We start from the raw sequence: 25071 nt of genomic DNA on the forward strand, positions 1-25071 counted from the left end.
CATTGTACCTGAAGTCTGCCTGTGAAAACAAGATTTTAGAGTGGTGGCATCCTAGTTCTCTGACAGAGATCCAGTCACACTAATATAAACTATACAAGATGCTTGATGGCCTGAAATAGTGAGAACTACGTTTAGAACAAAATAATTTCAGCCCATTGATCTTTCCTATGCCATAAAATACTGGCAGATCTATAAGTACAGATGAACTACATACAATACAATATCTATCTTTCTGTTTCCTTCCCAGTGATTAAGCCCATTCTGAAACTCTAGGACAAGCTGTTGTGCAGATTGTCATTGAGCATTATTAGCAAACACCATCATGGAACAAAGCTCTGTAGAGTATATTGGAGAAATAGAATTGGTCAGGAAAAGACAGACAGACAGTTTCTAGATTAATAGAAAAGGGAATTAGCGTGCTTTCTTTTCAGAACAGTTCCTCAGCTAAATGTCTGTCAGCATGCTGGGACTTTGGCAAAAATCGTTCAGTAGCCCTCTTCACCATACGTACGTATCTTTTAATACTACATATATAACACTTGCAAGCTTCTGTCATCAGATTGCAAATACTTCCAGACAGCCTGCTTAAGGACAAGAAGTCCCAGTGCCTAGCTGTCTTAACTGGGCCAAGGTCATGTTGCACTGCATAAGAAAACACTGGGGTGTTTCATATTGAATCACTGCACAGAACTGGGAAATATATGAATGACACACGTACTCAGCCTGTGTTTTAGAGACATGAGATCCACACATTGAACTGAGGCTTAAGAGAGGAATATGCAGTTTGTCCTAACACCTATAGTGCCAAAATTTTCTCTTTAAAATGAAAGGCAAAATAAAATCTGGTATGTTAAATTTTAAATGAGATTAAAGCAGCTTTCTATTTTGTTCTGTGTTTAAACATACTGCATCAAATTAATCCCTGGTGCATTTGAAATCCAGGGATTTAGGATCTTTTTGAGGCTGCAGTGAGTAGGAATAGACCCATGTGAGTCTGGCAACAGAGTTTGCTGGGCCGGGGGGGAATGTGGCTTAGAAGGGGCTATGGACAGCCAGCACTCAGCGCTGCCTGGACCGTACCATGATGGGTTCTGGTAGTGATTTAAAGGACTCTGACGGTTGCTGCTGCTGCTGCCACAATGATGGCCCAAAGCCCCAAGGCAACTACTCTCTCCTCCCACTCCCAATTGGCAACCTTGAAAAAGTAGTTTCTGATAACACATCCTTCAGTTTCCAATGATGAGACTCAGGACATTGCAGAGCTGGGTGTGAGGCAAGAGAATGGAGGAAAAAAGGCTTCCAGTAGGGACAATATTCTTCAGGTTGACACTCATGTTTGCCACAGGAGAGTTGATATGTTGGGATGTATTTCTAAGTTCGCCCAAAGGATAATTAACTTAGCACCAGTAGCTGCTATTTGGGCCTGTTTTGTTGATGCATGAAAAGTAGGGGGGCTTTTTCAGCCACCTGAGGAGTACACACAATTCTGGAAGGAACATTAGCTCTCCTAAGTACATGTTTAAAGTGCAAGATTTATTGGGTTCTTCAAATAGCATTTCCCCCATCAGCAGCCCTCATTCCCTAAAAGCTCCAGGAGCCAACAGCTGTGCATGTTTGTTGCAAGTAATTTCAGTTGCTGCTGGGGGGCATTGGTTCCAGGCTCCTCATTGGTGCCTTATACTGTGTCAGCCGCTTATCATCCACTACTTGGGAGTGATTTTTTTTCTAATGGGTTTGAGCTCTTAATTTCTCCTCAGCACAGTGAGACTTGAAAAGTGGGGAGGAGATTGAAAGACAGCTAAATACAGAATTGTTTTCTACTTGTTCTTTATCTAAAGCAGCAAAGAAAGAGGAGGTTGACCTTCACTTTTTCTAAAACCTGCTATCTGATGTGGGGACTGGAGAGAAGAGGTCCCCTGAAATAGTAAAATTTGTCCTGATTAATTTTATGAGGTGCTTTTGCTATTTTGACTGTTTATACCATGCTTAGGAGCTGTATAGGAAGGAGCTGTATAGGAAGAAATAACATTGTAATAGAAACTTCCTGGCCTTGTCATAAAATCTAAAAGATTATACTGTTTGTATATATGTGATCGCTATTACATATTTGCCAGGATGTCAAGAAGGATGTAGTGTTTTAAAAACAAAGTGCCTTTGACAGTCAGGATTTGTGTTGCCTGACTATTGCAGTTTAAGATTGTGACCATATTTGTGCTTTTAATGGCTCTCACTCTTTGTGTAATAATTGACACAGTTCTTTACTGAGGGTGAGTTCTAAAGATGTATTTGATTAGAAAATATATTTAATGCTCAGTGGCTTGGTTTGGGATTTTTCATTTCTCTTTAAATGTTGGCTGGAGATCCTCGTTATCTCTAGACAATATCGCGAGTGTGAAAGATTTTCCTGCTCTAACATAAGATCTATGTAGAATGGGTCAGATTGAAATTGTCAATCAGAGTTAGCCCCGATGTCATTACTTAAGCCACAAATAAACCACTCACAGCCCGTACTGCTTATTGCTTAGTAACTGACTGACTTCCTAATACATGGGTACAATTTTGTCCCCACTTTTGGTACATTTCTTTCTTTGATCATTTTCCTTTTGGGTTACAATGCCCCAGGGAGGAATTTTGCTATATTCTACCATGGGGAAATACTTTGGAAATATCATGAGTGAGCAATGCAGAACTGAAAAACAAGATCCCTCAGAATAAAATCCTGTTATTCCCACTTCAATACGTGGGATTCTACTGAGTTTACAGAATAAAGTCTTTTCTTTAACGTGTCAGTATGAGAGGGGTCACATTGACATGCTTGGACACTGAAGTCCTCTGTCAGCAAGACACAAAGGCTAGACACTGAAGAGATTACTCAAAATTTAGAATTCATAGGAGTGCGTTTGGACTCTACCACGGTGAGAGCCTACCTACTTGTACAGAGGTACCAAGCTATACAAGATCTAATTGCAGTACTTACCTTAAGCCCTATGGTCTCTGTCCTCACATGCGTACAACTCATGGGCCATATGTCAGCCACAAATTATGTGGTCCACTATGCAAGGCTGCATGTTCGGGGTCTACAACAATGACAGGCATCTGTGTATGTTCCCTCGAGGCACCAGGTTGGCACCCGAGACACTCCAACATCTGCCGTTATATCAACCCTGGAGCGGTGGACCAGACCACACAACCTCCTCGCAGGAGTTCCATTTCATCAACCTTAGCCATCTACTCAGATCACAATGGACTCCTCTTTGATTGGCTGGAGTACTCTTCTGAATGGTCTGTCCATTCAGGGACGATGGACACCACAGGAGGAAGTCCTTCACATCAGCATTTTGGAACTCAGAGCTGTCCTCAATGCCCGCAAACATTTCAGAGCACATATTTCCGGTATCATGACCAGAATTCTCACCGACAACATTACCACAATGTATTACATCAGCTTCCAGGGAGGGGCCCGATCTGTTCTCTGCACAAATGTTGTTCATCTCTGGAACCGGTGTATCCGCAACAAGATTACACTCATAGCTTCATATTTACCAGGGGCCAGCAACATCACAGCAGATGCGTTAAGCAGAAAATTCTCACCGGACCACAAATGGGAACTCCAGGAAGACGTTCTCCTGCACAACTTCTGCCTCTGGGGTTTCCCACAAATAGATGTTTGCTTCCAACAAAAACACAATGTCCACAGTACTGCTCCAGGGCTGGGATTAGCACAGATTCTTTCCTTCTCACCCTCATCCACCCACATCCTCATGTTCTCCTCTTGACAGCATGACTGCTCACTGGTTATCCAGTGCTGAGAACCTCCTCTCAGGTGAAACAAATCCTAATACAGTAGACTTCCGATAATCCGGAACCTATGGGACCTAGGTGGTGCCGGATTATCAACTATGCTGGACTATCAGGGGTGCCGGACTATTGGATGCAGGACTATTGGAGTTTTACTGTATATAGCAGGAGGGAATGACGAGCAACCTACATGCATAAGTGGCATAGATTTGTCTCCTAACAAATGTGTGGACCCACACATGGTGCCTCTTCATGAAATCCTCAAATAAAATTGCACTTGGCGGCCATTACTGCATTCTGACAGCCTGTGGATGGCACGTTCATATTTTCGCACCCTACCACCAAGTGCTTCCTCAAAGAGTTAACAAACCTCAACCCTGCCCCCAAGCCTCCACCACCTCCACGGGACCCGGATCTAGTCCTGGACACCCTCACTAACCCCCCGCTTCGAACCATTGGTGACAGTACCTCTTCCAATTATTACAATGAAGGTGATCTTTCTATGGGTAATTACTTCTGCCTGTAGGGTCAGTGAACTGGCGGCCCTGATGGCAGTACCACCATACACTGTTTTTAACAAACAGTGTAATATTACACCTGCACCCAGCCTTCATCCCTAAAGTCTGTTCCCAGTTTCATATTAATGAACCTATTGTTTTTCCTGTATTTTTCCCTAAATCTCATGCATCAGTTTAAGAGGCACTACTGCATACTCTCGATGTTCACAGAGCACTGGTCTTTTACTTTCAGAGGACTCAGAAATTTAGGAAGTCCCATTGCCTTCTGGTGTCACTATTCTCCCAACACATCTCGAACCTCATAGTTGCCTGCATCGAGAGAGATTACACCATATGTAACAAGCCACTTCCAACAACGCTTAGGGCTCATTCTACCAGAGCCACATTGACGTTCATAGTGTTCCTGAAGGGAGTTCTTCTTCTGGACATTTAACGCTCAGACACATGGTCTTTGAATGCCACCTTTATGAAGCACTATGCAATACTGTATCATTGGGCCACAGATTCAGCGGTGGCTATGGCTGTACTTTCCACAGCCATTAGACCATGACTCCGAGACCTGCTGTCCTGGGGCTTTTGACTGCTACAAAGTCACCTACAGTGGAGCACCCACGGGGACATCACTCTAAGAAGAAGAGGAGGAAGTTACTCTCCTTGTGCAGTAACGATGGTTCTTCAAGATGTGTCCCCGCATGCGTGCTCCACCACGCGCCTTCCTCCCCACTTCGGAGTCTCTCTTGATAATTATCTTGTTCCAGATACTCGTGTGACGTAGTGGGGGTACTTGCTGGGCTGTGGTGACCTCTGCTGTCCGAAGCAAGACCCATCAGGGAAAACCTTATTATGCAAAGGTATCATACCGGTTGAACCAGCTACCCCCCATGGGGAGAAACAAAGGGAGGTGGAATGCTGCCCTGGCTGGGGGCAGGGCTGGGAGAGGTAGAGTTAGTTCCTGTCTGGAAAGCAGGGGAGAAGGAGCTGGGGAGGGGGGCTGGGACTCCCCTATCTCAAGGGGGGCACTGAGGCCTCTTAGCCCCAGTTCCTGTAACCAGATTATATCTGTGTTATGCTGTATCCTGGAGGAGCAATAAACCACCCTCAATTCCACTGGCTGGTGGAGTCTGTTTGTGCCATTTCGGGGTGCAGGAGACGGGGGACCCCCAACGCGCCGTCACAACTCGGGCGGACGAGAGTAACTGGCAGGAACTGGATTTCATGCACGAGAGAAAGGGTGCGAAAGTTGCAAGATGCTGACCACACATGCACAGTCCAGCTGACTACTGCTGTTGAAGACTCCAATCTGTGGCATTAGGACGAGCCTGACACCTACAGTGGAGCACCCATGGGGGGAGACATTTAGAAAAATCACCATTGCTGCACAAGGTAACGTCCTCTTTCTTGTATATAGTTGTCTGTAGGTTCCATTGTTGAAACTCAGTGACACACAGGAAGATGATGATGAAGTATCCTAGGCAGAGTTTTGTGGGTGTGTGAGTGGTAGTTGTCTACGTTATAGTGGAAATCTGAGGGAGCTTAGATTATCTGTTGAGAGAATGGAAATACTATCGCCAGATCTCAGGCACATCATTGACTTCAGAAATTCTTCCTGAAGAGGGCTCTTAAAGAGGTTGACATATTGGGCAGCCATCTTAGTACCATGGCTGCTCCCATATTTGGAGCCGAGTGCTTGTTTAATGTAAAGGATTAGGGGTGAAGATGAAATGAATGAATTTAGAGATGTTGGGGGATGAGGAGTGAGAACTAAATGTTCATTTTCCTATTCCTAGATGTTTGAGACCAGCAGCTATATCATCGTTGCAAGAAATATAGCTGTATAGGATGGTGGCAAGAATGATGCTCTGAAGGAGGTTGTTAATGTTGCAGAGTTTCTGGTAGAGATATTTAAAAGCATTCATTAGAGTAATTGTGTAACCACTGAAAATCTCAGCAGTTACAGTTACCTGCATTGTGGTTCTGCAGTATAAAGCATAACTTATACTGTTAAGGAGCCAGCTAAGTGTAACTGAAACCGTTAACTAGTAAGCATCAGCTTATTGGTTATTTGGTTACATTCTAACATCCCTAGTTTCTGTAAATGGTTGGTTGTGTTCTGAAGGAAGCTGGTCCTTTGTGTGGTGAGAGGTTCAGTTTCTATGAGATTTGATGCTCCTTCAGTAAGACAGTCATGGCCCATTATGATGGCTTTGCCTGTGTTCAGTTATTTATGTATCCTGGGAAGACTACCTTGGGTGGCATGAACTTGTATGTGGATTTGTTTGGGCAAGGAGTTGATGATATCCTTAAATTGAGAGAATTGCAATTTGGCGTAGTCTTCGATTTCTTTATAGAAGGTACTGTTAATGGTCAGCTCCACTTTGTATTTAGCTATAGATAACACTCTTGAGTACCTTTCCTGGACCCAAAGAAGAAAGCTTGTCTCTTTTGCCAATAGAGGTTGGGCCATTGAAAGTTATTACTTCACGCACATTGTGTCTCTAATCTCCTGGGAACACCATTGCTACAGCAACACAGAAAACAATAATAATAATTGGTAGTTTAGGGTCATGGGCATTACTCCATATGCTAGAGAATTAGACAGTGGGTACATGCTTTCAGATGTAATCTGTCCTAGAGCCCCGCTCGCCAGCCGCACGGTTTCACGCGGTTCTGCGCTTTGCACATGCGCAGATCGCTCTGCGCCGGCTCTTCCGGGTTGTAATCTACTCACCACGGGCAAGTAGATTACATTATTTGTCAAGCCGTGTGTGTGTGTTTGTGTATGTATTTAAAAGTTGGAGACATCATATCATGGCTGAGGGTTTAGAGGTGATGAGTTATTGTTTCATGGTCAGACTTAGTGTAGCTGAGAAATTGAGTCCTGTGCAGCTATAGTAGTGAAGTAAGAGGGAGGAGATAGTTCGGATTAGTTTTGTCATTCTCATTGGCATAGTGGGGCATAATTGGTGCTCATGCTTTGCAATCTGGTGGAAGCCAATGGCACGGCAGCAAAACAAGATTAAACAGATATTTCCGGAACAGCTGTAGAAAGGAGAGCTGATTACATCTTTTCGGCCATTGTTACTTAACACTCAAACATACTGAATGTGAAGTACAGAAAATGAGAGAGAGAGCTTTTGGATCAAGTACAAGAGCATTTGTTTTGAACTAAAGTTTATTTAAAAAAAAAGGTTTTTTCATTTTGCATACTATTATACATTTTGTTAAATCACAAGCTAATATAAAGCCTTTCTCCATATTGGGGAGATCATTGCACCATAAATGGCAATACAGTGGGAAAAGCCTTAATACATGGGAGGATGACTCTCTCTTCTGGCAGTTGTTGAAGCTGTCGCACTAATCGGTGTTTGCTGGATTTTTGTCCCCTTCTCCTCTGAGATTGCTGTATGTCACTAGCCTCGTTACTTCATCTGCATATAATGAAAGACGAATAAAAGCATTGCAGGCATGCCCTGCTGTATGTCACAGTTTAATGAAACAGATAATAGGCAAACTGAAAGGACATATGGGGATTACAGAATTACATGTCCTAACTTAGGTTATGCCTGCTTTATGGTGTCAGAGCTTTTACTGTAAGTGACTGTGCCACAGGAAAGATTAAGCCCAGCTTCTTGCTTCCTATTACAGGCAGTCCCCGGGTTACGTACAAGATAGGGACTGTAGGTTTGTTCTTAAGTTGAATCTGTATGTAAGTCGGAACTGGCGTCCAGATTCAGCCACTGCTGAAACTGACCGCCAGTTCTGACTTACATACAGAATCAACTTAAGAACCCTAGGCGTCCCCAAGTCAGCTGCTGCTGAAACTGATCAGCAGCTGATTCCAGGAAGCCGGGGGCAGAGCAACTCTGCCTCGGGCTTCCTGTAGTCAGCGCTGGTCAGTTTCAGCAGCAGCTGACTTGGGGACGCCTAGGGCAGAGCAGCTGGGGTGCTGCTGGGTTGCTCCAGAAGCGCCGCTCCTCGGCGCTACTGGACCAACCCAGCAGCACCCCAGCTGCTCTGCCCCAGGCGTCCTCATTCAGCCGCTGCTGAAACTGACCAGCAGCGGCTGAATCAGGACACCTGGGGCAGAGCAGCTGGGGTGCTGCCGGGTTGGTCCAGTAGCGCCCAGAGCAGCGCTGCGGGACCAAATGGCAGCGCCCCAGCTGCTCTTCCACAGGCGTCTGGAGAAAAGCCTAGTCAGCTGGAGGGTGGGGGGCGTACTAGCTGCGCCCTCCCCTCCCCAGCAGACCAGGAAGACGCGGGTGGCGGACCGAGACGCACCGCGGTCCCGCCACCTGGGTCCGCCGCGGCTTTGCTCCCCGTCTCCCTGGTCTGCCAGGGAGACGGGGAGCAAAGCCTCTGAGGACGCCAGCAGCGGGACAGCCGTGGGGCGTCTGGGCTGTCCCGCTGCCCGAGCCCCCCCGCGGCTTTGCTCCGCCTCTTCCTGGTCTGCAGACTAGGGAGACATGGAGAAAGCCCCGGAGTACACTGGTGGCAGGACTGCGAGGTCCCGCAGTCCGTGTCCTCCGGGGGAGCCCCGTTCGTAACTGCGGATCCGACGTAAGTCGGGGACTGCCTGTACCTTTCCCACCCTCCTTTTTAAACCCTTTATTAACACAAATGTCATTGATTATAAATGCAACCCACTTGGGAAGGAAGCATCTGGCCATGTAATTCAGTGTTTTCTTTGAGCCATAGTATTTGCATAATGCAAAGGGGTGTGTGTATGGGGGGGTGATATTTCACTAAATCAGTCCCACATCTCCTAGTGTGTGCTTTGCTATGATAGAAGGGATGGCAAGGTTGTCCTGAATACTATGCTGCTGTGTGGTCACACCTTCTTTCTCGGTGTATCGTAGATGAAGAGATGGAAGCAGTGACTCACCCAACTCCTTAGACTGTTTTTTTTTTTTTTTAATGAATGGTTCAATTGCTAGGTTTCCATGTTTTATTTGGAAGAAAGCAAACACTGTATGGAGGCAGGTGTCAGCACATGCACAAAGAATGTCATTTGATGTGAAACTGAAATACTATGTACATAGTATTTCGGGGAGTTCCTTGAAGTACAGTTTCTCTAACCAAGAATGGCGTCTCAGACTCTTTCATGTAGTAATTTTCTGTTGTATTAACTAGCAGTGGTTGAATACTAGCATCACTTGGTGAGGTAGAAAATGAGAAATCTATATGTATGGGACCAAATATTTAGAGGACTTAACCCTGCGTTTCTTTACACGCACAATACATTGTGGCAGCAAGCAATGGCTTTTAGTTAACCTAATTTTTGGGCACTATTGCATAGTTAGATGTGTAAATGCTGTCGGTTGAGCCCTGCTGTCCGTTGTGCCTGCAACCTGCTATTGACCCAGAGTGCAATAACCAGCATTTGTTCTTTGAAAAGTTTGCCTGTAAAATGCCTCTTTTAAAAATAATTAAATGAAAATATATAACTCGAGCATTATGGGGAAAGCTTGTGCTGCTGCCACCCACACTTCAGCTGCTCAGTAGAAAGAGGCAGACAATATCTAGGGCTGTCAATCACATACCTTTCAGCAGCATTTAATTATCTTGGGAAAACAAATGAAAGAATTCCAGCACCTAAAGGAATAAGTGTGCTGATTAGCACATTGCCATTATTAACATTAGTTAACTGAAAGGGCTTTTTTCTGTTGAGATTGTCTTCGGTGTATTAATGTTCTCTAACTACTTTACAGGCAGTCCCTGGGTTACGTACAAGATAGGGACTGTAGGTTTGTACTTAAGTTGAATTTGTACTTAAGTCGGAACTGGCGTCCAGATTCAGCCGCTGCTGAAACTGACCAGCGGCTGACTACAGGAAGCCCGAGGCAGAGTTTCTCTGCCCCGCGGCTTCCTGGAATCAGCTGCTGATCAGTTTCAACAGCAGCTGAATCTGGACGCCTGGGACAGAGCAGCTGGAGCGCTGCCAGGTACATCTCCGCAGCGCCGCACCTCAGCGCTGCGGGGACCAACCCGGCAGCACCCCAGGTGCTCTACCCCAGATGTCTCCAAGTCAGCTGCTGCTGAAACTGATCAGCGGCTGATTCCAGGAAGCCCGGGGCAGAGCAACTCTGCCTCGGGCTTCCTGTAGTCAGCCACTGGTCAGTTTCAGCAGCGGCTGACTTGGGGACACCTGGGGCAGAGCAGCTGGGGTGCTGCTCTGCCCAGGCGTCCTGATTCAGCCACTGCTGAAACTGATCAGCAGCAGCTGAATCAGGACTCCTGGGGCAGAGCAGCTGGGGTGCTGCCGGGTTGGTCCAGTAGCACCGAGGAGCGGTGCTGCAGGACCAACCGGCAGCGCCCCAGCTGCTCTACCACAGGCGTCCATGAGAAAAGCCTGGTCTGCTGGGGGGAGGCGGGAGGGTGCTAGCTGCGCCCCCCCTCCCCAGCAGACCATGGAGACGCGGGCGGCGGACCGAGACGCGCCGCGGTGCCGCCGCCCGGGTCCTCCACAGCTTTGCTCCACGTCTCCCTGGTCTGCTTGGGGGGGGCCCAGCAGACCAGGGAGACGCGGAGCAAAGCCGAGGAGGACGCGGGCGGCGGGACCGCCAAGACGCGCCGCGGTCCCGCCACCCGGATCCTCCGCGTCTCCCTGGGCCCCCCCAGCAGACCAGGGAGATGCGGAGGACCCGGGTGGCGGGACCGCGGCGCGTCTGGGCGGTCCCACCGCACGCGTCCTCCTCGGCTTTGCTCCGCGTCTCCCTGGTCTGCTGCCCCCCGCCCCCCCCCCCCAGCAGACCAGGGAGACGCGGAGCAGCTTTTCTCGCTCCGGAGGATGTGGGCGGCGGGACCGTGGCACATCTGGGCGCCCGCGTCCTCCAGGGCGAGAAAAGCCCCGTTCGTAAGTCCGGATCCAACATAAGTCGGATCCGCTTAACTCGGGGACTGCCTGTATATACTTAAGGTCTTCTAAGTAGTTCTCTAGCTCTTTAAAATTGGAAATTAAAGGAGGATAGCAGTTATTAGCAAAACCTGTATTAGTGCATCACTTCATTAATAGCCGCATTGATGTGCTGGGTTATCAGTGGGCTTAGATATTCTTATTGCAAATTGTGGGGGGAAATGTGCATTGATCCAGATTATAAATGAATGAAGAGACAATTGTGCAGTACAATCCAATCTCAAACTTCACTTAGTGCAAAACGGCTTGGCGCATTCGTTGAGGGCCCAGTTCTGCCAACTCCTCACAAGACACTTCTGTAGGTCAAGATACTGTTTAGCATGAGTAAAGCAGGCAGAATCATCCTCTTCAGAAAAAGAATTCTCCATCTATCAGGCAGCTGCCCAGGTCCTGATATCACTGCTTCTAGCTCCACTATTATAGGCAAAACTACTGCTGGAGGGGAGAGGTGACTGTTATGTCTACCTTGCTACATTATTCTCAACCCAAGCCTCCAGAACAGGTGATGCTTTGGCCCACACTCCTCTATGAGGAAGGGATCTGGGATGGGATACAGGAAGCTGGAGCTTTTGTGGGAAGGAAAAGTCATTGCTAGGGAACTGCAACATTTGCTGTGTTCAAGGAAGGGCTGACATGTATGTGCAGCCTTAGTATTCTAAGGGTTAATATTGTAACGAATTTCATTCAGTAATCTAAGTGTGGCAAAAGCAGCCTTAACATGGCAAACCCCCATTGTAGCCACTGGGATCACAAACACTGCTGCTTCGTAAGGGGCTAAGGGTGTCAGGAGGAACCATCACACAGGAAGCTTTAGGAACTCTAAGCCAGTGTTTCCTCAACCTTTTTTTATAAAGTACCCCCTTAAAATTTTTTTTTAGAAGTACCCCCAGTGCCTACAGTTTTTGGGAACACAATTTTTTTTTCTACCATTGCAACATATTTGTTTAAACAACTTAATTGTAGCCAGGCGAGTGCTGTAAAACTGAAAACAAAAATTCAGTTTTATCCAGATTTCAGTTGTGTTGAAGTACCCCCGAGATTTCTCTTGAGTACCCCAATGATACTTGTACCACTGGCTGAGGAAAAACTGCTCTAAGCTAATGAGATCTCTTCTACAGTCTTATATTTGTGCCATGACTGTTCCATTTAGATTTCTGAAAGGCATTAGTGATGATGAAGTTGTGGTCTTTTTTACTTCCCTGTCATTAGAAAGTGTGTTGGTGCTTTAAAAGGAAAGGAAATGGAGCCTAACAATATAAATTGAACTTTATTGACATTGTAAGGTCCCCAGAGATAAGCTTCTATCAAAGACTATCTTGCTAGTCTTAAAGTGTCATCAGTGGGAGTATTATGATTCAGAGAGAATTACCAGCACTATGTAGAGTGTAACAGTCTTTTATCCAAAATACATTATAACTTAAACTACTAGGTAGTATATCCTGCTTGTACTACTTAATGCCAAACTCGGGTGTATGTAGTATTCTCCAGTTGCAGAATCACTGACAAAAGAATGATGAGTACATTCTGTTTGCATTTAATAGGATTTTGTCTATTAAGAATATTTTAACACGTTGCTGAGTTGATATGCTGTCAATGCAGTTGTAGCGCATGATCCGTACATCACCTTCTCCAGAGCTGATTCAGTATCACTGAAAATCTTTCTTAGGAGTAAATTTCTGCTGAAATGGGATTTGCATGCTAAAATCCCTGAGTCTAAGTAACAAATACTAAAGCTCATTTGAAAAACCTAAACAGTACAGCATGAAACCTAGGGGGTGCAGCTACTTAATTACAGTTTAAAATACCTGTGAGGGATGTAAGCAACTAGTTGACATCTGATAAGAAAATGCCTAAAAACATAGTAAGAGACCTAAAAAAGAGTCATCGTGGCTTAACCACAATGTAAAAGAAACAGTGGAGGGACAAAGATTCAAGATTCATCTTCCCAAATCTGCACGGTCCTTTGTGGGTGATGAATCTGAGGCGCTGTCCTTGGTTGAAGTGTCATTAGAGGAGGTTTTGGAACAAATAGAAAAACTTAATGTTAACAAATCATCGGGATGGGATAACATTCATCCAAGTGTTCTAAAAAAACTCAAATGGAAAATTGCTGAACTAGTATCTGTGGTTTGTAACCTATCCTTTAAATCGGCTTCCGTACCTAGTGACTGGAAGATAGCTAATGTGACACCAATATTTTAAAAAGGGCTATAGAGGCGATCCTGGCAATTACAGATAGGTAAGTCTAACATCAGTACTGGGCAAATTAGTCGAAATAATAGTAAAGGATAAAATTGTCAGGCATGTAGAAGAACATAATTTGTTGGACAAAAGTCAACATAGTTTCTATAAAGGGAAATCATGTCATTATTAAGAAAGGGATAGAAAATAAGACAGAATATCTTACAGCCCCTGTATAAAACCATGGTACGCCCACATCTTGAATACTGTGTACAGATGTGGTCTCCTCACCTCAAAAAGGATATTTTGGCCTTGGAAAGGGTTCAGAAAAGGGCAACTAAAATGATTAGGGGTTTGGAACAGATCCCATATAAGGAGAGTCTAAAGCGACTGGGACTTTTCAGTTTAGAAAAGAGGAGACTGAGGGGCGACATGATGGAGGTCTATAAAATCATGAGTGGTGTGGAGAGGGCCGATAAAGAAAAGTTATTTATTAGTTCCCATAATAGAAGAATTAGAGGACACCAAATGAAATTAATGGTAGCAGGTTTAAAACTAATAAAAGAAAGTTCTTCACACAGTGTGTAGTCAACCTGTGGAACTCCTTGCCAGAGCAGGCTGTGAAGGCTAGGACTATAACAGAGTTTAAAGAGAAGTTAGATAATTTCATGGAGGTTAGGTCTATAAAAAGCTATTAACCAGGGAACAGAAATGGTGTCCTTGGCCTCTGTTTGTCAGAGGCTGGAGATGGATGGCACAAGACAAAATCGCTTGATCATTGTCTTCGGTCCACCCTCTCTGGGGCACCTGGTGCTGGCCACTGGGCTAGATGCACCTTTGGTCTGACCCAGTATGGCCGTTCTTATGTTCTTATGACTCTATTAGTCACTTCCCCTCCCCCTTGCTGCCTTTATCAGAGAGAGGCAGCAAGGGGGGAGGGGAGGAGCTGGCTTAAAAGCTGGTTCTCTCCCAGCACCATCTCTGTGGGGAGGGGACAGAGGAGGCAGAGGGATAGTGGCGGGGACCAGGCTGTGTTTGTGCCTGGTGGCTCTTAATACATTTAAAAGGCAGAGCTGCAGCAGGATTAACTCTCGGGTTTAGGAGCTAACCCTGTTGCGGCTCTGCAATTTCTCCCCCTCCCCCCATCAACTAATCAAAATCCCGTTGACTAGTCAATTAGCTGACTAAATGCCATTTAACATCCTAATATCAGCCACCGCAGCTATTTTAAAAATTGAACAGGTACAAATGTATAGAAAAATCATTGCACCATTATTGTAACAAAACATTTTTAAAACATGGGCTGTTTTCTAAACCATAACTTTTCAGCTCTAATTGTAAAAACTACTTGTAAGTCCAAAATGTTAGTCTGTAGCACTCAGGAGAGTTCTCGAATTCTCTGAAAATAGTACAGCAGAATCCAATTTATGAGGAGCTAGGAAGAGAGATTTATGCTGAAAGGACATAAATAATTTCAGATTGAAGAAATCTGATCTAATCAACAGACCAGCATTCCAGGGGCTGTGGCAATATCCAGCTTTATCCTCATTAATAACCAAAAAAAAGGATTATTTTTAATTTGCAAACATTTCTTTGTATTTCTCCTTTTGTAAGAAGAAGATTGAAGAATTTCTAGCTTCAATTGTCCATTGTATTTATAGTGGATTTATCTGTGGTCAATTACTGTAGTATTTGTAGTTTTGATCATTTAACTTTTTATATTACATGTGTTTAGTTTCAATAGCATAATTGAACACATGGTTGATAAATACCATGTAGGTCTTTTTGGTCCAAGTTCTATTCTGATGGAAAATTATATTTACTAAAAGTATGCTTAGGTTTTTAAAATAAACTCTTATTTTCTAGAGTTTCAAAACATGCCTTTGTTCTGAGATTTAGATTTGTCCACTTGAGTTTTTAATTGGATCCAGCTATTCGCAATAGTTACTCATTTCCCCCTGAAGCGAGTCTCCATTCTGCACCAATAAAGGTTCAGTGCAAACTTTTCAGGGTGTGTGTGTGAGGGAGGTGGTGGTGGTGTTGCTTTTAATATAATGCATGGTCTAAATTACTTGATAAATCTTTGGAAGCCTCAGAGGCAAAATATTTTCTGCATGTATGTTTGCATGTGTGTGATGGAAACACTCAATGACCTCCATTATTACAATAAATTGTATAAACTGAGCATGTATTTTAACTATACCTGTCAGGCTACTGAGTGAATTTTTGTTAATCATTTGGAAGGTAGTTGGTTTTGAAATACTAAAAGTAATTGTTCCATTTCAAGGACTGTTTAAGATGGTCTAAAAACGTTGTCTTAAAAAATATGCCATTGGGAAGCTGCAAGGCATTTGGTATTCTTAAAAATCAGGGTAGTTATGGATTTAGTATCTCAGCTTTAAACATCCTTTTTAAAAAAAAAAGTTGGCTCATATTTATACCATTATATCAGTAATAACTTTGATTTAATGATTTATTTGTATATTAATAAGCTATTGTTTTACTTTTTGTTTTGAATTTTATGGGTTTGCAAAAACTTTTTCTAGTCAATTTCATATGCAATTTCACTTGCACTAGCAAAATGCTGAAGGATTTGGGTTATGAACAACACTACAGTGAATTATCCATTGGTCTAAAAGCTAAATAAAAAAAACACTTTTTATTTTGGTCTTGCTCTTTAGGCTTTTTTTTTAAGCTTTAAATTTGGCATTCAATGCAACCTGACAGCAGCATCCATGTATGGCTTTATCTTAAAGCTAGCAAAACAAAACCCCCCTCCACTTTGATAATATTGTTAAATGACTAAGTTGAAATGGCATGTTTTCAACTGAGCCATCTATAACAATGCTTAAACTCAACTTGTGCTGGCCACATTGTGGGATCCTTTCTAAAGCTCACATATAGCTGCAGGAAATGTTCAGTTATTGAATGAAAATTGATCAGACACTTCAGCATAATCCATAGTCTCAGTTGGAAGGGAAGAATATGTTTAGTAGCTCAAGATGACCTATCAGGTGACCTTGTATGAGACCTGCAGAGAATTCCACAGCTCCCAGACCACTTCTCCTCCCTTCTCCTGTCCTGAGCATCCAGGGTTGAGACAGACAAAAGGACAACCATAAACCTAGATTCTGAGGCTGAAAACATGAATTACATGTCAGATTTTGACATTTAGGTCTTGCAGTTTACAAGCCCAGACCTAGAGTTTGTGCATGGTTACAGGTGCTATTTCAGATTAGGAATACGTAAGAGTCTTTAGTTTACACAAAAGTAAAGAACAATCAACTCTGCCAGCAGCAACCAGAAAAGTTGCTGTGAATTAACTTCTCAGGTTCAGTTGGTGCTGAATATGGTACAGCTAACCAAAAAGACACATGGTGCATCTTTGAGCCATGCAGAAGAGCGCAAGGAAATGTGTAGAATCAGAAGGGAAAGTTTGACATGGCTCTCAACATCAGAGGAAGAGCAGTGAATTTTATTTTCACTACTGAATCTTTGCTGCCACCTTTCCTCTCCCTTTGGACCATTGAGGGATAGATACAGAAGAGCTTAGACTGGATAGAGTATAGGTACTTCAGTCACACCACAGACTTAGTTTTTAGTATTTCCTTTTATATATGTTCATTAAAATGCTCATAAACATGACTCGGTTATTATGTAACAAAACGGTGGTGTTTGCTTTGAGTTAGATGGAAAGTAGGGAACTGAGGTTTTTTTTCTCTTCATGTGTGTGAAACTTCATTTACTGTGAAAGACATTAGTGCATGATCTATACCAGAGAAATTACCTGTTGCTGTGTTGATAACAAGAGTATCTGAATTGGTGCTGAACCCCATGTACTTGTAGTTTAGAACAAATTACATCTGGCGGCATGTTAGAAAACAACTTGATCAGTACATGCTCAAAGTGAGCCTTAGCTCCTCTCACAGCTAAACAATCTTCAGCTGAGCCCACTATTTACTGGCAGTCACTGCATATGATGGATTAGAAAGCAGTTGGGAATTATTGGAATATTGTGTTTGCAAAAGTGTTAATGACTGGTTCTCCTGCAGTTTGTTCCGTTGAAAGTGCTTTTTGGGCTTTGTGAAAAGAGGCGAACATGCAATCTGGGGATAAAACATGATGCTTCTATCTAGACAGGTGATTCTATGAACCTCAATTTTGGAAAACTGGGAATTAGGACAGTACTATTTTTTTTTCTTCTCAGAGTCAGAAAAAAAGGTTAGCTGAATGCCATAATTTTTACTAAATATTTTAAAATGTTTAGTGCCAATAGCAAGTATCCTGTGTAGGAAGCAATAGTTTAAGGCCGTGTTGGGCAGTTTAGGTTAGTGAGTGGGGCACTTGTGTCCCTCCTTCATCTCAGATGTTTTCCTAAGATAGGGTAGTTTTGCTAACGGCGTTGGCGTACTTAGAAATTGTGAAGTGTTCTAACTGAACCATAGCAGTGCTTTGGGTGCAGTAGGAGCACATGACTTTCACAGTGAATGCGGTGTCCAGTCAGTATACTTCTCACTTCATGTGCCCTTGCTTTGTGTGTCTTATTTTAGTAATATTGGTGTGTGTGTTGGGGGGGAACCATGATGTGGGTGGAAACCAGTAGAATCTTGGCAACAGTATACATGGGCAACAGCACACAAAATATCTTATGGGTCACACACAGAACCTTGATAGGGTCTAAGGAGATGGTTCCAAGATAATCAAATGATAAAGATATACTAGCAAGGAACGTATAGAATATATAACACAGTTAACATAGTATATAGGACACAAATACAGGCTCCGCTATATGTCCAAGATACGTTCCAAAAAAGTGGGAGTAAAGTGAGGAATTCCTTTGATTTGCATTCAAGCTGCTGACTTGCATTTGAACAAATTTTTGTTCTGAGCAACATAAGATCGGGGAATGGGAGGAAACCATTCCTAAATTCATCAACTTTATTGTGAAACCAACATATACAGGAGCGATGTACAGCGGGAATGGCCCGTATACAGTAATTCCTCATTTAACACTATAGATGCGTTTCTGAAAATGTTCGTGCTAAGCGAAGACATGCTATGCGGGGTCCATTTTCCCATTAAAAATAATGGAAAAGGTGGGGGTTGTGTTTCATGCGGTGGTGGCAAAGTCAATTTTTTGTTGGTGCTCGGTCATCAACATCAACATTAGATATCTAGCAACACAAGTCACTGTGGTTTGTTAAAACACAAAGATAAACACACGAGTGAGTGGAGGAGCGCTGTGACCACGTGTATTCATCCACTCATGCGTATTACCACTGTTTTCACCAACCTATACTGCCACACGAAGTAGTCTGCCACTTGATTATTTTCGTGTTATTTTGGGGACGGTCGCGTTATTCAAAAAAGTTCCCTAAAAAGAATCATGCTATTGCAAAAACGTGTTAAGTGAAAACGTATTAAACGAGTAATTTCTGTAAAGTAAGACCCTCTCTTTCGTACAGTCACAGTTGTTCTGCATGTAAGCTTTTAATATTTTTAGCTCATCAGCAGTAACTATGTAAGAAACAGAATATGTCCTCAGCACACAAGTAGCCTTTTTATTGTTTGTCTTATGTACTTATTACTAGGTGTTTAATAAATGAGTCTAAACACTTAACTCCACATCCCCCTCTACTCAGACCCCTGAATTTCCTTAGTTCCTTGTTGTAATAAGAAGCTGCATTCCAGCATTTTATGGAAGAGGCCACACAGTAAAGAAATCAAGGACACAAGGAGAAATTTTCCAAAGCCTGCAACCATTCATCTCTTGTTAATGATTTTAATGAGACTGTCAATTCAGTTTATATAAGCATCTGAAGTTCCCTCCTGTGATGCAAAGCTGATGATAGCTGACTACTGAATCCTTAGAAGTTCAGAATGTATCCTTTGTTGCAGTAATGATAAAGGGTGAACAAAGACTTATGGGTTTTGTAGGGCTTTAAGTAACAGACTGCATCAACTTGAAATTGACTCAAGTGTCCCCTTATTTGAAAGAAAGACCTACTTTCATTTCCCCTGGTGGTTCTTTGAATGATTGCACATGTACATTCCAATACGTGTGTGTGTACGGTGTGCATGATTATCGGATGACTTTTTCCTCGTGGTGTCCGTTGGGTCACGCCAGTGACTGTTGTTGGGGCTTCTGACTTCTTGCTTTGCAAATATTTAGTCCCTAGCATAACATTCTTTAGTTGTTTCTGTTGTGTAGATTAGTTCAGGTTACTTTAGAGTAGTTAGTTTAGGAGGAAGTTCCCCCTCTTATTGTTCGTGCTCCTGGAGTCCTAGGGTTTCAAGCAGTGTGCGCAAAGTTGGCAAACATTTCCAGAGGGGCTCATCCTCCTGGCACCAATCCCATTCCACGGTACCATGCAAGGAAAAGATGACAGAAGGGGGCTAGTCCCACTCCAAGAGGTGTAATAAGGTTCTGGACTCATCCCACACCATGCCCAACCTACCAGGACTTGAGTGATTCAGCCCTGGGCCTGTCGACGCTGGCCCCGTTATGTCTCCCGTTTGCAAGGCAGTAAAAGCAAGCTGCAATATAGGTTTTTAATACACTTAACTGTTTTATTTTTGAGTGAATGCTATGTCAGTAATAGAATATAAAGTAAAAAAAAAAACCTGAAGCAACAAATGGTGCTCTGCGGAACCCTGGGGTTCCGCGAAGTGAAAGTAAGGATTCCACGAGAACTTGATCACTTCCCTCCTCCCCCCTTAAAGAGACAAAGAGGAGCCAGTGCGCAAAGACGCCGGCTCCTTCTCTGGTTTTCCGCTGGCTTTCAGGCACCTCCCTTCCCCTTCTTCTGCTCTGTGTTTCCAAAGGCTGCTCGGGACATGCGTGACTGCATTTTGGCCCCCAGGTCTCCCTGGTCCACTCCCCGGGGTTTTGTTTGTTTTTTCCTGGTGGTATGTGTGTGGGGGTTTTTTGGCTTGACAAATTCCCCCTCCTCTCTTCCCACCGCCCCGTAGGGGTTCCTTGAAATTCTTCTGAGTTTAAAAGGGTTCAGTGGCCAAATAAAATTGGGAAACACTGGTCTAGTAGCACTTGAAAAACTAACAAAGCATGTAGATGGTATCATTTTCGTGGGCAAAACTCAGTTCTTCAGATGACCGGAGTATAATGAGTCCAGAGCCAAGGATAAATAAGGTGGGGGAGGGGGGGGAGGCGGTGGAGAAGAAAAAGAGGGACAGTAAGTAGATAAAACTTAAAAAAACAACAATTAGTTTAGTAGCACTTCAAAGACTAATAAAACATGTAGATGGTTCAAGTAGTTACAGGAGTCCATCAAGAACCATTAGCATCTTGGTTGGTTGGTTAAGTTATTAAAAGGTGGAAAATAGTGTGAGAGCCATCCAGTATCCCTGTTTAGACCATTAACTTCATTCACAAGTTTAATTCTTATGCTAAGTTCCAATCCTTCTCTGTGTATTTGGCTTGTGGAATTGGTCTGAAACAAAACGGTGACATGAAGATCCATTAACAAGTATCCAGGAAGATTAAAGTGTTCTCCAACAGGCTTTTGTGTATTGTCTTTTCGGACGGATATCTGATCTGTGTCCATTATTTCTTTCCTGTAGAGATTGTCCAGTTTGGCCAATATACATTGCAGTGGGGCATTGCTGGCATTGATCCCAGTAGTAAATGTGCAGTTAAATGAGCCTTTGATTTTGTGGCTGATGTCATTGGGTCCAGTGATGAAATCGTTCGTATAGATGTGTGTGCAGAGTTGGCAGCAGAGCTGATTGCAGGGATGGGTTTCAGGATTATGCTCCCTCCTTCCCTTATTTATCCTTGGATCAGGACTCATTATACTGTGGTCATCTGAAGAAGTGGGTTTTGCCTACAAAAGCTAATACCACCATCTATGTGTTTTGTTAGTCTTTAAAGTGTTACCAGACTATTTGTTGTGTGTTAACTTTTTTTGTTATGGACTAACTCAGTTACCCCTCTGCAGAATATAAAATGTTTGACTGGCTCTTTGACTATAATTGAAGAAATCTTGGTGCAGTGTAAGATGACACTTAAAGCCTGAGAAATGAATGGTTAAAAATTTTATTTTATTTTTATTTAAAATATTTTTTTAAAGGTATAAAGATGCAGGCAATACAAAGCATGCCAAAGCTTTTTAAAAAGCTGCACTTGCCACTTTGCCCACTGTAGTAGCAATATCATTCACTAGCTGTTTGCAAACATTAATTGCTTTAATCAAAGTGCATTCAGTACAGCAATTAAGTAGCTTAAAGCTGTATTGGCAAAACACTGGTTTACTGAAATGTAAACTGTTTCATTATTTCTCATTTAACTTCGATCCTTTTCATGATGGCATACATGCAGCACTTGTCCCTCAGATACAAGTTGTACAAAAATGTGTTTAACCTCATGCGCTTGCACTAGACACTTGCCTAAATCTGTCTGCTTTGAAGCAATAACTTTCTTCTTTGTAAAATTATAAGAGAAAAGTATTTATTCTAATGCTAAGTGTAACTTTAAAAAGGCAGTTTTGTAGAATAATATATATTTTTAAAACACATCACCGATTCAACAGGTTTGTTGTGATTTGGATTATTTTGACATTTTTTTCCCCAAATATTTTGGGGGTTAAAATCTTGCTTATAGATTTTATTCTTTGCACACTTTATTTTTAGTATATTTAATGGTTTGCAGAGACACATAACTCAATGCTGTAAGCAGCATCTGCCCTTAAACATAGGAACTTCATTTGTGTCCATATTCAGGGGCGCACAGATTTTTCAACCAGATTAGCAAGTCTTATTGAAGTTGAAGTACTTGAAAATGTTTCACAAACTGTCATTTCTCCAGAATGCTCACAAATTGTAGTTGAGTGCATATTTATACAGGGTGTATGTTTAATACTAGTTTTTCTTTTCCACAGGTTCGGCATCGATGGTGTGAGCTTATTATTAAACACAAATACACAACAAGGTATGCTGAGGTTGAGACATTTCTTAGGGAAGATCAGGTTAGTTTTATTTATTAACGTTTTCATAGTAACGTTGTGTCAGAATATAAACTGATTTTAACTTCCTCTCTAGCTGTGAATTGTCTGATATCTGAATTTGATTCACAGAATAACTACTTTTTACCAAAAATAGTTTCCAAGGTCCTGTCTTTCTAGGCAAAAGATGCTGGTTTAACAATCTTAGGTAAGCAATTTAAACTGTTTGGTCAAACCCTGTAAAAACCTGGCTTGGCTGAATGAATGTGGATAGAGCAAAACCTTCTTATAATCAAGTTAACAGTCCAGGTTATAGCTCAGGTAGAAATTTAGGTTAGGAAATGATTTTAAGATTAGGTAAAACCTCAGTTAGAACTACGTTTAAGCATGGATTAAATGTAAGACTCTTGTTCAGTTAAGGTCAAGGAATCCTATCTTGTGCAGATTTTGCATATATGCAATAGAGCCTAAATTATTCTGTCCTTACAAGATCACTTGCATTTATTTTTACTCAACATTTAACTTTAATATGTACATTCTCACAATATTTTGCAAAAACAAAGCATTTACACACAAACACCCCAATTAAAAAAAGAATTGCAGGATATTCCAGCTACATTCAATATACTAAACTTTACTCTTTATTTGAAATGTGAATTTTTTTTATGGCTAATCAAACAAGATGTATTTTTTGTGACAAAAGATTGTCACGCTACTGGAGTGCAGTCTCCTGAACTCTAATCTTCTAGATCTAGATTATACTCCTAATATGCACAAGACAGAGAACTAGTCTAAAATTCCCAGCAAACAATTTGATAAACACATTATGTAAACATGTATAAACGTATGTACATACTATGCACATTTTAATTATTATATAAAAGTTCTCAGATATATAGAAACTGGCATTTAGGCCCCATAGATGCAGCTTTCTATTAGAAGCCAAGTTGAACAGCGGTATATTTAGAACAGTGAATATGCCAAATAAGGATCAACAGTCTTCCGCTTCGTAAGGAAAGAATATTTTAAAATCATCTTTCTTTTAACTTACTTCAGCATGGTGTACAGTTTGTGGCACAGCTAAGTTCTGGATTGATTGCGTGTGAAATCAAAGCACTTTGTTGGTCTTACTGATCATAAAGTACATTGCTATTTTCAAAGCCTACAGAAAATGCAACTGTGATTATTTCATCCTATTTGGGAATAACAGAAAACGCGTAGTTTACTGCATTTTATGGAGGATTTTATATTTCAGAATTTGGTTTCATTCTGATTTGGAACAAAATCCAAATATTTAGAAATTCTTTGCCAAAAAGAATAGAACTCTAGCAGGCATACTGCCACAGAAGTTCTAAGGCAAACAACATTGTCCACTATTGTTTTTATTTTAGTTTTGTCAGTGGTAAAATCCTGATAATTTCTAGAGCCAGTTGGAAGAGAAAGTTTCAATAAATAAATTAAAATGTATCTTTTTCTAGTGATAACTTTTTTATTCTTTTTTCAGCACTAACTCAGGCCTAGGAAAAATAGCCTCTGCGGGCCAGATGCAGTTTCCCAAGCAGAGTTGCCAACCCACAGAAATTTCATTTATGGACAAAATGGGAGAAATTTACAGGCAAATTTTTTTACAGACATAATTTTTATATTAAGATGACATAAATGGCTCAAAAGTGAGCTAAATAAACAACTAAAATGTCCAATTTCCACTGCTCCGCAGTAAAATGGTTGAAGCAGCACAGAAGAAACTTAATTGCTATAGAATAATTGCTGTTTTTTGAAAATGTATTGCGCTTTTATGAAATTTGTGGACACCAACAATTTTTTTACGGACTTTACGGACATGTCCAATTTCGGCTAGCTTTTTACAGACTGTTTGTAAATTTACTGATGGTTGGCAACCCTGTCCCAAAGCCACCAGATCTGGCCCACAGACATCAGGCAGACTCCCTGCCTCCTCTCCCCGCTGAGAAAAGGGGTGAAGTGGTTGTTGCGGGGCTTAGGGAAAAGAGGAGAGGCTTCATGCGCTGCTCCTGCCTCCAGCACAATCCCATTATCTGATTTCTGGCCAATGGGAGCTGCCTGTTAACAGGCAGCTTGGGAGGCATCCTCCCCTCATGCTTGTAGCTGCTAAAAAACCACATGGATTCTGTAGCCAGTTAGGGGGCTGGGCAGGCAAGGAGTCTGCTTGAGAAGGCTGCTGGCTGGGAGTCAAGCAGGTAAGTCTCCCAGCCAGAATCTGCCTCTAACACACCAACCCTCTGCTCCATGTCACAACTAGAGATGTTAGCTATTGGGTAACTGAATAGTCAACTAAGCAAATGAATTCTTAGCAGTTACTCAACTATTCTATAGCCCCTGAGGTTGGGGCCAGCAGCCAGCGCAATCTGGCCCCACTCCTGGGGAGCCCCCTTCAATACCATGATGTTGTCTGATACGGAAGCTGCTGCGGGTAGGATTGCACAGAAGCCTCTGTCCTCAGACAGAGGCTGGTCCAGCAGCAGTGCCTCTCTGTAGAGGGGGAGCTAAGCTCCCCGCAGACGGGTTGCTTTGCAGCAGCCTCTCCTCTTGAACACCCACCCACCTCTGATAGCAGGGGAAAGGCATCACCATGGAGCTGGTGCTGGGAGAACCGGCTCTTAAGCCAGCTCCCTGCAGCACCGACTCCTGCTCCTCCACCCCCTTTGGGGTGCTTTGACAGCTA

General features: G+C 42.7%; 2 protein-coding genes across 8 annotated transcripts in view; one reads left to right on the plus strand and one right to left on the minus strand.

The window, feature by feature from the left end:
• AOPEP (aminopeptidase O (putative)) overlaps positions 1-25071 on the plus strand; it is a 408083-nt gene that overhangs the window by 321236 nt on the left and 61776 nt on the right. For all 7 annotated transcript variants that reach the window (XR_001369118.3, XM_025177850.2, XM_075931804.1 and 4 more), the window contains one exon: positions 22308-22394. Coding sequence is in view for 6 of the 7 variants with exons in the window: in XM_025177850.2 (XP_025033635.2) it covers positions 22308-22394 (87 nt within the window). In the remaining variant the exon portion in view is untranslated. The remainder of the gene's footprint in view (positions 1-22307; positions 22395-25071) is intronic.
• Positions 7591-25071, minus strand: part of FANCC (FA complementation group C) — a 170917-nt gene continuing 153436 nt past the window's right edge. The window contains exon 16 of the mRNA XM_075931816.1: positions 7591-7744. Within this exon, the coding sequence (XP_075787931.1) occupies positions 7736-7744 (9 nt within the window). The 3' untranslated portion in view covers positions 7591-7735. The remainder of the gene's footprint in view (positions 7745-25071) is intronic.

The sequence above is a fragment of the Pelodiscus sinensis genome, chromosome 6, assembly GCF_049634645.1.
Source record: "Pelodiscus sinensis isolate JC-2024 chromosome 6, ASM4963464v1, whole genome shotgun sequence".
Classification (NCBI taxonomy): Eukaryota; Metazoa; Chordata; order Testudines; family Trionychidae; genus Pelodiscus; species Pelodiscus sinensis.